Source organism: Rhineura floridana, chromosome 6 (genome assembly GCF_030035675.1).
Source record: "Rhineura floridana isolate rRhiFlo1 chromosome 6, rRhiFlo1.hap2, whole genome shotgun sequence".
NCBI classification, from domain to species: Eukaryota; Metazoa; Chordata; class Lepidosauria; order Squamata; family Rhineuridae; genus Rhineura; species Rhineura floridana.
In genome coordinates, this window is record NC_084485.1 from 148,168,965 (window position 1) to 148,183,015 (window position 14,051).

At 41.2% G+C, this 14,051-nt stretch overlaps 1 protein-coding gene across 5 annotated transcripts in view; it reads right to left on the reverse strand.

The window, feature by feature from the left end:
- SWT1 (SWT1 RNA endoribonuclease homolog) overlaps nucleotides 1–14,051 on the reverse strand; it is a 73,120-nt gene that overhangs the window by 48,133 nt on the left and 10,936 nt on the right. For 4 of the 5 annotated variants that reach the window (XM_061634039.1, XM_061634036.1, XM_061634038.1 and 1 more), the window contains exons 2-5: nucleotides 9,493–9,565; nucleotides 7,726–7,803; nucleotides 6,402–6,457; nucleotides 1,382–2,057 (exon numbers count right to left, since the gene is read on the reverse strand). In XM_061634039.1, coding sequence (XP_061490023.1) covers nucleotides 1,382–2,057; nucleotides 6,402–6,457; nucleotides 7,726–7,803; nucleotides 9,493–9,549 — 867 coding nt within the window. In that variant the 5' untranslated portion in view covers nucleotides 9,550–9,565. Of the gene's footprint in view, nucleotides 1–1,381; nucleotides 2,058–6,401; nucleotides 6,458–7,725; nucleotides 7,804–9,492; nucleotides 9,566–10,255; nucleotides 10,346–14,051 lie in introns of those variants that run through there. The other variant, XM_061634037.1, reaches the window with a different exon arrangement.

The following is a 14,051-nucleotide window of genomic DNA, read 5'->3' on the forward strand; positions in this document are numbered from 1 at the left end:
ATGCCTGGGTCACACAATGGACACTCTGGGGCCACATCTGTGGAGGCTATAGCACTGGGATTGGACTTGGCATACAGAGGCATCAGTTCAATGAAGGTGCCACCAGGAGATGATGAGAGGAATGCACCCTGAGGCCTGATTTCAGCATGTCTGGTTGAGACTACCCAAACTGTGTGGGCACAGTGACAGCAGAGAATGCAGTTAAAAACTGAGCTAAAAAATTCTTATATGGAATACTCATCAGTGACATCACAGGCTCAGTCCACCTGTAGCCCCCTTCTACTTTCTCTTCTTATCTTTTTTGAAGAAAAAAATTAATGTAGGGATGGATCACACAAAATCTGAGGTAAAACATCTTTCAAGGAATAGATATGAGAGAACATTTGAAGCATTAAAAAGTTCCCTTATGCTGCTATTCAACCAGTGGTCACTAAGCCCTGCCCCTGATCCATGCAATGTCATGGGATTTCCTTGCTCACAGGTAGGGGCTGCAGGCACTGCTAAGCTCTCGAAATTTCCAGAATGCTACTCTGCGAAAGTGCAGATTTCATGCAGGTGACAGCACAGAGACCACAAAGAAGAATTGTGGATTTGTTTCTCTTCATGTTTTAAACTAAATGACAATTTTGGTCCATTCTCTCTTGCTGCCCCTTCTGCCTGGAACTCTTTCCCCACACATGAATATGGTGCCATCAGTCTATTTCCTCAAATGCCCCTTTTCTGTGAAGCTTCAGGCCTAACTACTTAATTCTTATCCCCAACTGTAACAATGCACAAGTGCATGCAATATGCTCAAACATACTTTGATACTATTATCTTCAACACTGTAAAATTGAAGACGTTTAGGGTATAAGACCCTTCAGGTTAGGGCCCTGTCTTTTTTCTTCATGAAGTGATGAAACACACCACATACGCTGATGGCAATGGTTGTGTTCAGATGAAATCAAGGAGAGCAGAAACATTTGCTTGACCTTAAGTTTAATCACAGTTTAGTGTTCTGTCCAAACCCTAAACTGTGGCTAATCTTAATTATAGTTAGTAAAAACAAGACTTCATAAGTTGTGGTTTGATTGGCCATAGTTTGCTCACATTTGGATGACATAACAAGCTGCGGTTAATAAAAAAACAGAGCAAAAAGCATCTGAATAGCTGCACTGAAAGAGAAGGAGATGCGAGCCCAAGTGGCTCACTCTTGTAATGATAAACTATGGTTCAGGTTGCATCAGAACCAGCCCAGTGCAACAATAACTCAACCGCTTAATTAGTCTATTTGCTACTGTTCCTGCATAACTAAGCTGGGAGAATTATAAAAACCACCACTATTACTGCTCCACGAAGCAAAATTACCATCCCACTTTTCCTAGTAAAATGTTAACTTTACCTGACGCATCTGAAGGGCTACAGGCTCAAGTCTATTTCCTTGGGTCCTTTTATTACCAATATTCTTGGTGGAATCAGTATACAATTGTTCTTTCTTTTTATATTCAGTCAAGTGATACAAGGGTACACATTTCATCTCTTTGTCATTTTTGCTAGGCAGCTCTAATGAAGAATGTTTGGCTCTTTGAAGACGGTGCACACAGGCTTGCTGAAGAGATAATTTAGGACCTGATAAATTAAAGGCTGAAAAGATGGGATGTCGCTTTTTTGAATTGTGATGTGAACTTTCTTGGAACTCCGCCAGCACACGTTTCACCATTATGTCTTTTCGTTTGGCGCGCTCCATTTCAGACTTCTTTTTGTTCTTCTCTTTGCTGTTCAGAATTCTCAAATCTTGTGATTTCATTTTCCTTCTTTTCACATCAGGATCACTGCACATATTTGTGATGGAGCCTCCCTTTCGAGGGAAGGCTGCTGCAGAATCCACACTACTTGCCTTTCCCACACATTCAGCTTTATTTTTAAAATGCATAGTGATCCTTCCACGCTCTTCAATAGGCATTAAAGTACCACAGACAAGATGGATATCTTTGGAAACCTCTTTTTGGAAACCTTTAGTGGTATCTTTGAGATCCAGATTCCTTTTTTTGGGGGGGTATCCCGTACTATCACATGACCTGCAGAAGCATCACAAAGAGAAAACTATTACAAAGAAAAATGACAGTGGAGATTATAGCTGAACTGCAGTTTCTTAAGGAACAAATTAAGAGTTGTGGTCAATGGAAAAATGATGAAGGAAAATTCTACATTATTACAAGTGTACTAGAAAATGCAACAGACAATTAAAAAGGTTAAACCTATCGTTACTCAGTTCAAACACAGATGCTGGTCCCTTCTCCAGCTCTAGTTGAGAACAAATAGCAGCTCTGGATAGGAATGGGCATCCACTTCCAAAGGTAAATTATACAGCCATGAGAGTGGCTGAATACTATAGCCACCATGGATTTTTCATATTCCACCATGTTAAATTGAAAATACCCCCATGCCATTCTGCTGCTTTCCATAAGCTCATTTCAAAACAAAACCTTACAAAACATATAGCCCCGAACTCAGAAACACTTGCTTAACAACCCTCTACATTTTCATAATGATACACAAAATACTAAGAGAGAATCCAGAGTTCAAAGCCTAAAACAAGAATAAAATAATCCAGACCCCTGTTGGTCTTTTTTCTGTCAGTGACCTCATAATTTGTTGAAAATTAATTAAAACTCAGCCACGTTCACAAGGTACCTATAATCCTATTACTGACCTTGCCCCATACTCTGACCTTCATCTTCTGCAGTTTAAAAGTTTAAAAAATGCATGGCTGATTTTTCATTAATTTAAGAAAATTAACAATGGAATCTATGATAGCGCAGGCATACTCAGTAAGAACCAACTGTCAGTGTTCTAAAAGCCAGACTCACAGCTACTTGGCTTGGCTAATCAGGGGCTCCACACCCATACCAGACATTTATTCCACTTTAGACAGTCTTGGCTTCTCCAAAGAATTCTGGGAAGTGTATTTTTTAAAAGGTGCTGAGAGTTGTTAGGAGACTGCTATTTCCCTGACAGAGCTCCAGTGGCCAGAGGGGTTTAACAGTCAGCTCCTCTTCCCAAAGAATACTGGGGATTGTATCTCTGTGAGAGGAATAGGGCATCTCCTAGAAACTCTCAGCACCCTTCACAAGATACACTTCTTGGATTCTTTGGGGGAGGCCATGACTGTTTAAAGTGAAATAAATATCTTGTGTGGATGTGGCCAGGGACAGCTTTGATTTGGGTGAGAAACTAGATGTGTCTGCTGTAAAATGAAAAGATGGGGGAAACCCTGAGGAATAACAATACTGTTAACAATGTTTTCCTTTTGGAAAGGGCTTTCCCTCTGCCCAGTGCCTACCTACCCAGGCTGTTAACACACTAGTCGCCAGATCAAAGCGTTTCCATTAGCCGCACCTGGAGGGGGAATGGGTTAATCTGCCAATCAGTTGTGAAGTTTCTTTCAAACCGAATTTTAAAAAACACACTTGAGTTGATCCCACTAGGTTTTATAGTAAAAAGGTGCAGCATTTGACTAGCATCGTGTGACCGTTTTCAGAAGAGATACGTGGAAGCATACTGGAACCGGCAGAACAGTGAGTGTGTTTCTATCCTCAATCTCTTCCCCTCCTCCTCCCCCTCCCTGCCCCTGCCCCTCCCCCAGGTCAGTTTCAGCTATCCTAAGTATGACTGCACAGGAGCAAATCCTAATGAACTCAAAAGCATGCAAATGATCAAACCTGCCCTCCTCTCCCACTTGCTTGTTAGTGAATAAGGTTGCACTCTTACTCTATGGCTTCTGCAAAGGAATCCTGGGACATTTTAGTATTTTGGGAGTGCCTGCCTTTCCCCTCTTCCTCCTCCCTCCTTTACCCTCCCCCTTCCCCTCTCCCTCCTTCTTCCTCTCCTCTTCCCCTCCCCCTCTCCCCTCCCTCATTCTCCCCTGAACCTCCTCCCCCCTTCCTCCCCACCTACTCCAGCCCCCTTCCTCCTCTTCTCCTCCTCTGTGGTCAGTTTTACCTAAGCATGATTGCACATGAGTAAATCCCACAGAACTCAATAAGCATGCAAATGATCAAACCTGCCCTCCTCCTGCCCTCCCACTCCAGCCTGCTGCCCTGCCCCCTCCTCTCCCCTTCTCCTTCCCCTCCCTCCTCCTCCCCTCCCCCATGGTCAGTTTCACCTATTCTAAGCATGATTGAACGGGATTAAATCCCATTTAACTCAATAAGCATGCAAGTGATCAATCCATTCTCAGCAAACTTGCATATGATTTCTTACCTCCTGGATTAAAAAGCAGAGAAATTCACTAATAGGAAAAAACCATTGCAGTTTAAGAACATATCTATAGCCATTTCTATCAAACTTTTAAAAGCAGGGAAATTGGGCAGCTATAATGAACACACCAGGGGAGCAGGAGACCTGGCCTCCTCTCTGAGATATTGTACTGCCCTACAAATTGGTCAAAATGCAAACACCATTTGGGTTGGTCTTTCACAGTCCAATCCACTTCCTGTGTAGCTTGGAAGAATTTGGTAACATGTGCCTCTGAGCATTTGGTAAGGGGTAGCACCACCTGCAATCAGAACTGCATCTCCAAAGATGGAGAATTACATTTTTTGTATGTTTATTGGTGTTCTTCTTACTTTGCTTCTTACCTGCGTTACTATTATTTCTACAGAGAATCTAACCTAGAAAATTATCTTTCATTCATTACTCATCCTAGAAATCTATATCAAATTTATTTTTATTATTTTTAATACCTTTTTATTGGCTAATGTCAAATGATGGTGAAGGCAGCCTTTAGTGTTTCAAACTGAAGGTTATATTCTATTTTGGGTGCATAAAGAGTTGAATCTGAAACTGCAGCTTTGATTAAAAGCTAATCAATAGACTAGACTGATTACAATATGCTATGTCAGCAATGAATCCAGCTGTTGGAAAAAAACAAACTGGGCCTGCCCAAGATGCATGTGTTCAGCCTGCTATGCTTAAACCACTCCACTTAAGCAAGGGTGGGCAATGTAAATTAAAAACACAGAGCACAGCTAGAAATTTGCTATAATATGTTTCACCTCTTGTGCAAACTGAGACAATCCTCATGTCCACTGGAGAGTTTTCTGTAGAATAGTCAGTGCCATTATTCCACAATTGTTTTTGGAGGGTTTTTTTAGTGTAAATTATGCAAAGTGTTGCTGTACTTCACATATTCACAGAAAGAAAAGAAAATAATTTAGCATAGGTAACTTCACTAAAATATTAAAGTAAATCAAACATATTTAAAGTTATTACCTGAACTATAGCAGCTATCTTAATATTGTTGCTTCTTCCCTGCTAAAACAAGATCAGCACAGCACGTCTTTTTTGTTATTTAGGCTGATTGGTGTTGCCATCCCTCACCATATGCTCATAGGCATGTTACCAAATTCTTCCAAGCTACAGCAATTGGAAGCTACAGTGGTTAAGGTACATAACCAGCCATTATAACATTCACCAGGCCTTCCATGAAGAGGGAACTGTGCACATTTCCAGGTCAATATACATAATTGCTGACAGGCCCTGGAAATGTGCATATATCACCTGAATTCTGTACGTTCTCTGGCCATTATGCGTAATCCCCAAAAGGCCTGGTCAATGTGCACAATGGCACATTATTATTATGCACATTAACTGCTCATTTCCTTTTACGTAGCCATGTCATAGGTTTGACTGATATCTTGGATTTGCACCTGCAACTCCTACAGCCATATGGAAATTGTCACTTTCATCTATAGTTACACAAATGCATTATTGAAGAAGTTGCCCACCAAGAGCAACAAGGCTATTGCACCTTACATTCTATGTGTAAGAAACATGGACGTTTCGTCCATGCAGGCATTTAAATTCTGTTGGGATTATGAGTCAGACAGTTATATCTCAGTTCTTTCAGCATTAACCTTGTTGAACATTTAAATCATGGTGAAAGAGTAACAGCTGATTGAAAATGGTAGGATTCTGTTTCAGAAATCAAAACTTAAACCTAAAAATCTAGTATGCAAATAGAAGGGTTTTTTTCTATAAACTGAGTGACAGCTTTTAAAATAATATTTAAATTTGAAGTTAAGCTGTTTTCTCTCTTTTTGAAGCCCTCTTTAGCTGCTACAGCGTGTAAATTTAATTGTGGAAAAGTCAAACAATATGCTCCAATTTTTAACTTACTGACCTTAAATTAATGAACAATTATCCCTCAGTGTTTTTCCCCAGTATAGATCATTTATGTTCCTGAACCTGCAATTCAACGCAAACTTACCGGGGAGCAAGTCCCATTGAACTCAATTGGGCTTACTTCTGAGAAGATATGTATAGGATTGCACTGTGAATCCTTAAGAGCAAGCAATCATTTGGTTAGAATAAGCATTACACATTTAAGTGAATGGCTTTCATTGCAAATAACAATTTACCCTTTACTTGTTGGTTGCTCTCTTGCATGAGTCCTAATTTCTGCCTTTTCATGATTCTGAAAGAATTAAAAAAAATTGATCTGCATGATTATTAGCCTCCCATTAAATACAAAGCAGCCCCAATCTTTCATAAAACTTATTTTATACACCATCAACTACACTTCATGAGCATTCCCTGAATGAACCAGCATTGCTTCCAAGGTCCAGATTTGTACCAGTATTTTCATTGTGGTTTAATAATTCAGACAACAATTACAAAATTTGGAGTAAAAAAATATATTAACCTATTGGAGAATATGTGATGTCCCTGTGTATATACAATACTGTAAATATGGTAAGTGCGGGTTTATTAGAGTATATGTGGTAAGCAGACTGAGTGATCAGGGGGGGGAGTACATGCGTTGGAATGTTGATGAGTGTTGTATTATGATTGGCTGAGCGTTTGAGTGTCTCAAGGTATAAATGAGAGGATGACAGTTCTGTTGGTTCGGTTGGTTGGGTTTTTGTGAGGCTTTGAGAGGGTTGTTGGGTGGAGTGGATTAGGCGGGTAGTGAGGCAGGTTACTGATGACTAAGAAACATAAAGAGTAACACATCTTATGAAACCACACGCTTTTTGACTGAACCTTTAAGTAATCTTGTTATTCCCTGTGTATATAAATAAATATTTCTTGGTTTACCAAAATGCCTGATCCTTGGCTGGGTTTACACAGACCAGAAGGGTGGGCAGGGCATATACCAAGGTTGGGAAACAGTATCAATGGTGGCAGCGGTGAAGAGATAGTGTAACATCATCAGGTATCCAGAGCAACCCAGGGCTGTAATCTTTACAGGCACAAAGATACAGGGGGCTTGAGGCCTGTAAGTGCACCCAGACACAACGTAGCAATAAGCCAGGAGGAGATGACTGCACAGTCTCAAGGCAATATTGTTTACAGAGAGTGTCTGGTGGTGCTGCCTAGCAGGGGGATCTTGAGAGACCTTTGCTAGAGCCGGTGAGAGAACCATTTTGAGAGCAGGACCCTGAGGTGGGACCGTGACAAGGCGGTGACCACCGGAAGGGGCCTGACAGTGGGTGGCAGTAGGTGGGATACAACAGTATACATCTACTCATCTTATATTTAATATGATAAATACAAGTGAACAGAGGCTGTGGTCAGAGAACAATTAAATTACTTAAATCGAGCATAATTTAAACTAATCTGAAAGTAACTAGTGCACATAAATGTAGTCAAAAACCAGACATAATTCTCTAATATACCACTCTACTTATGTGTTATTATATGGTTTTCTTCCCATTCTTAGTAACAGAGCACACAGCTCACCTTTTTACTCCTCCGTGAGGAAGAAAAGCTAGACAACTGGTGTGAACTTTTATCACTGGAAGACTTGGAATAAGAAAGCTAACACACAAAATGAAATAGAAAGCCACTGTTAGTCACAGTATTATGATTACAAGAATTTTATTCTATGAAGATCAAGGCAGCAATAAAATAATACAGCTAACTCATAGAAATTTAAAATACAGAGCCCTTCAAATCAGCCAAGCAACCAATGAGGGATGCTCTCCTATGTGGCTATCTTCAGGGAAGGCTAATAAACCTAAGCCTATGATGCTGGATATGAATCATCAATTAATCAGATACTGGGTAAAACTTCCTTTTAAAGAACACAAACCACAAGATAACCTCATAAATTTTGTCCTGAGCAAAATCCCTTGGCTGGTCTAAATATAAGACCAGTATCTAATAATAACTACACAGCATTCACAACTTTCTGTAGTAACAGATGAGAGTAAGCTATGTAAGATTTATTTATTTAATTAATTTACTAAATTTATATCCCACCCTTCCTCCCAGTAGGAGCCCATAGATATATATCTCTTAGGGGCTGCTATCCCTGCTTGCTCCACTCACCAACCCTGCCTACCATCACCACAGCTTCCCCATCCCCCAGCAGGTTGCCAAAGCTACCCCCTCCCCCCATGGGTTGCCAGAGCAACCCCTGACCTCCCCACCCATGGGGTTGCCACAGTCGCTTCCGCAACCACAACTCCATCTACCCACAGGGGCGCTAAACCCTCCCCTCTGACCCCACCCACCCACAGGGGTTGTCAGAACCACCCCCCGACCCTCACCCCACCCACAGGGGATGCCAGAGCCCTCCCACCCACAGGGGATGCCAGATAATCAAGAGCTTTGGATACAGCTAAAGGCATTGTACTCTACAGCTTCAGCTAAAGGCATTATAATCTGTATCCTAGTATGGGGTTCTCAAACTTTCTAACCCCAGGGCTCACTTGAGGTCCACCAGTCACAAAATGATGGGGCAGGGCTTACAAAATGGTGACAGATGGAGGCAGGGTTTGGCACAATTAGCTGGCAAGTGCAGACATCATTTTTTACTGATAACGAATTCCTCTTTGGAAATTGCTAAATTCTTTTCCACACTGTTTTCCTTCTGACAAAGAGTTCCATAGCTCAGCTTTCCTCAAATTCAGGACAGATATTTGCTCTGGAGGTATTGTGACAGCCTTCCCATTTTAGATAGAACTTTCTGATCCAGAAGTGGAGAAGGCATGTTACATTTCCAAGCAAGATCTTCCCCCCCTTAAAAAGTAAGGACATTGCTTTTTAAACATCACATACAGACACATACTGAATCATCAAATATGATTCAAGTATGAAGACTCCTCATCAAGGAGACATACGTCCTCCTACATGTCTTTTTTCACCAGCCAGCTCCTGAAGGCACACAGTGTGGACAAGAATCAAGGCCAGAAAGGGGGAGTTATGCCAGGATATACATTGTTTCCTCTCTCTGTCTCTGTCTATCTCTCACACACACATATGCAGTCATGCACATTTTAGCTACAGATCATGGTTAAGCACGAGAGAACGTAACAACAATCCCAGGTTTGGATGACACACTAAGCCAAACCTTAGCTTAGCTGCCGTTCCACACTGAGCTAAAAAGCACAGGGTGGAGCAAAGCCAATACTTGGCCTTACCATGATGTGCAAGCTAGGCCATTATGTGTCTGCAAACCTGTTTACAGTACCATTCTCTACATTCACATCAATACCTTCCTACCTTGTTGTCTGAAGTGTCATCCTCTTTGCTAGATTTCTTTCTGTGTTTTTTGGACATGTTCAAGTTTCAAAACCTAAAAAGGAAAAGAGGTGTTAGAATTTTATTTCCAAATGCATTTTACAATTTTTTTCAAGGGGCTTATTATTTAAATAATGACTAAGTGGATCTACACAAACTGTCAGTTCTCTGAATTCAGAATCAATTTTAAATTAAAATCTCTTGCAGGCCTGTTTTTATCATATTAAATTTTTAAACTAAAATAAAAACAGGCCTGTGAGAGATTTTGATTGTGAAGAAGTGAACAGGTAAGAGAGAAACTGACACTGCAATCCCACACATAGATACTCAGATGTCTACTCAGAAGTAAGTCACATTGAATTCAACAGGCTTGCTCTCAAGTAAGTGGGTATAAGACTCGATATAAAGTGGTTTCCTGGAAATCAACACCAAGTCTGCAATCCTATACTCACTTACCTGGGAATACATCCCACTGAACTCAATGAATCTTACCTCTGAATAGTCACGTATAGGATTGCACTGTTAAGCAGCTCAACAGTTCTCATTCATCAATACTATTGCTATGGGATCTGCTGCTTTCAGTCCTAAAATTTATTTAACATTATGGTCATTGGGCCCCATGTTCCCTGAAGGCATGCTCTTCCCCTGTGTCTATTACAATGTCCAAGACAAACTAAGAATGACCATTTCTACATCCATACACACAATATGTAAAAAGGGCACATATGAATGGCCCAATACTAACATCATCAAGTATGCATATTGAGCACAATTGGCTGACTTGAACTGACTGAAGGGGATGCAAAGTGGTGGATAGTAGGCCACATCTCATGGTCCTCCGTGTATCTGAAAACAATGAGTGGGTCAATGAGGAATGTGCGTCTCTAGAAACATCACTGTGCCTCTTTAGGCAGGCTTAACTCATGTTATTAGATGTGTAGTAGTTTTTATTAAAGTATTTTTCAATATACCAAGAAAAACCCTTCCCCACAAATACAACAATTATAAAAATAAACAATGGCTCTTTGTGGCAAATATTCTAACTCAGCCTTTCCCAGCCTTTGGGTTCCCAGATGTTGGTAGATTACAACTCCCATCAGCTCTGGCCAGCATGGCCAACAGTCAGGAATTATGAGAACTGTAGTCCATAACATTTGGGGGCCCAAAGGGTGGGAAAAGTTATCCTAACTCATGCTTTTCGCTTATTTATTTACAGTATTTATATCCCACCCTTTCGCCAAAAAGGCAGTGCAGCATACAACAATCAGTATTAAGATTGTAAGCCTGTGGGCAGGAATTGTCTTAATGAGTCATGGCACACAAGGAAAGAGGAATGGAAGGGAGGAGGGAAAAGCCAGCTCAAGCATAAGTTCTTAAAGTTTCATTTCTTATAATAATAAATAATAATAAACCAGTTAAACGCAGCAACCACTCGCCAATATCAGTGGTGATTCTGGGTATCTTGCCCTTGATAAAGAGCATTCCCTCCCACCCCAAGAAGCAATCTTCCTCATCCAGATTAGATCCAGCAACAGAACTGGTGAAAATGTCTGGGCCAGGAGGACAGGGCAGCTCCTGCTACAGTTCTTCCTGTTAAGTTGACATGATGGCACTTAACTCTCTTTCCTCTATGCATGTAAGAAGAAAGCAACTTGGGCTGTATCAGCACTTTTCCTGTGGTCCGCCCACCAATTACTTGAAGAGGACTAACCAATAGCTCACCAGTGATGGCACAAGACATTTTGCTGCCCTCCTGTCATGGTACATAATACCTAAGGGTGATCAAATTATTTTGGCACCAAAGGCACAAAATACCACAATTCTCTTTCCCTCCCAGGCAGCAAAAATGGAATAATAATATATTAAACTACAGTATTTGCTAACCTTTCTAGACACTCAAAATCTGCTGTCTGAGGCAGCCACCTCCCTCTGCCTAATGACAGAGCCTGCCTAGGCTGGCCATGTCAATGTTGTGGCAGTTAGAGAAGATATGGGTTAAAGGTCTACATCTGGATACATTTAATGGTAACACTACAAACAGCAATGCATTTGTTGGGGTTAGGTTTTTATATGTTCTAATAGCCAGATACACAGGCATTTCTGAAGAATAATCACACATCTGAAACATGGAGCAGGAAAAATGTCCCCATCCCATTCATATGGTGGTGCCCTTCTTGTCAAACTGAACCTTTGGGCCTCTCACATGGGGTGGTACACACACACTTCCTGATTATGGAGGAGGAGAGGCAAATCAGCAGTCACAGGAGTCCAATTAATATGAACAATATTTATTTATCTGATAGTGTTAACTATTTTTTTACCTGTTAAAAATAACAATGAACAGATGGCCCCAAAACAACAACTGATGACCCATCCCCAAACTCCTCAGTTGTGTGTCGCTAGTTAAGAGAGCAATCAATCCCTGTCAGAAAACTGGGCCTTACAGTCTATTACAGACCCTCCGTGGCGCAGAGTGGTAAGCAGCGGTAACGCAGCCGAAGCTCTGCTCACGGCCGGAGTTCGATTCCAACGGAAGGAGGAAGTCGAATCTCCGGTAAAAGGGGTCGAGGTCCACTCAGCCTTCCATCCATCCGTGGTCGGTAAAATAATAATAATAATAATAATATTTAATTTGTGTGTCGCCTATCTGGCAGATAGCCACTCTAGGCGACATACATTAAAATGGGATAAAATACAATACATATACAGCATATAATAGATGACAAAATCATGGAGATTAACCCATCCCAAAGATCTCAAAGGCCTGTTGAAATAGCCACGTCTTCAGGGCCTTGCGGAATACATCCAGGGAAGGGGCATGACGGAGATCAAACAGGAGGGAGTTCCAGAGAGTGGGTGCCACCACAGAAAAAGCCCTCTCCCTAGTACCCACCAACCTAGCTGTTTTGGTTGGTGGGATTGAGAGAAGGCCTTGCGTGGCTGATCTGGTCGGGCGGCATAATTGGTGGCGGTGGAGGTGCTCTTTCAGGTAAACTGGGCCGAAACCGTACAGGGTTTTAAAGGCTAATACCAACACCTTGAATCAGGCCTGGAAAACAACTGGCAGCCAGTGTAGATCAAATAACACCGGCGTAATGTAATGAGTACCCAGCATACGCTGGGGGGTAAAGAAAGGCCGGGGAAGGAACTGGCAATCCCACCCTATATATACGGTCTGCCTAGTAAACGTCGCAAGACGTCACCCTAAGAGTCAGAAACGACTCGCACTACAAGTGAGGGGACACCTTTACCTTTACAGTCTATTATATCTGTTTGCTTTGGCAGAGAGGGTCAGTTGGGAAATGAGAGTTTGTGGCTGTGTAAGAGACAGAAAAGGACTTGTGGGAGAGGACATAAGAGAGATGTGAAAGTATTATTTATTTGTTCTATTTTTGTATTCCATTCTGGGTCATATGGCAGCCCTGTCAAATCCCACTCAGCTATGATGCTCACTAGGTGATATTGAGCCAGTTACTGTCTCTTAGCCTAATCTACCACACAGGGCTGTAGTGAAGATAAAATAGGGAGGGGGAGAATCAGAAGGGGGGTGCAGTATCATATCACATGACTACACTTCTGGAAGGTTCAGTTCCACACAGGCTCTTCAGGAGGTAACATCTCAGAGAGGCTTCCAGACTGTGACAAGGGCTCATAAGGGCTTGAAGGGTTTACAGACTGAATTAGGTAGCCCAAGAGGCTCAAGGCCTCCAGATAAATTTAAATACAGTGAGGTATTTTGATATTATTAAATTTATGCCCAGGCTCTTATTCCAGAGTGTTGTAAATACATGAGTTTCTTATTAGAGTGAACAACTATGCAATTTTTGAGCAAGAGCATTACGAAGAGTCCCCATTAACCTCTAATATACCATAACAGAAAACATAAATAGAACCTTAAAATGGACAATAACTGTCTTGTCACAGAGGGCAAATCCTAGTCGCTGCTATTATAATGGGAGTGGGATTGGCCCCTTAGTTATGCTTTCTGTGGGAAGAATTTAAAAACTCCCTTTGGCATCTTCATGAGATTTCTCGACTCTTTATTTTGCACTTAATAAATTAGCCACTTATTAGGAATAGATAAATTGGATGTGGCATCTTATCCTTTTAAATGGCATTTGATTTTTTATATTTTATATTTTATATATTTCTTCCTTTATTTTTCCATTGAGTTTCTCATTTACAATTGCAAATTTGCCTGATCAGAGAGTTGTAGACATAGCCTTCCCAATATGTAATCAAATTTGACCTAACAAAAAACATTTCAGTTTACTATATTGTGTGAAGGGCTTTCTATGTTCACTCAAGTTTCAAAATAACAGAATATTGCAACTGTTAAGGGACACACCCTTAACAGATGCATTCCTTAGGCAATATGGTATGGATTAGCATCCTATGTTGTTGTTAGTTCAAGCTTTGATCCCTTGGTGTAAGATGGCTGTCAGATGCAGAGCTTTATGTCCCAGATGTGCCTCTCTGCTAGAACAGATACATGGAGACTATGAACTAGCGTGGCCACTCTGTGGCTTTCCAGATGCTGC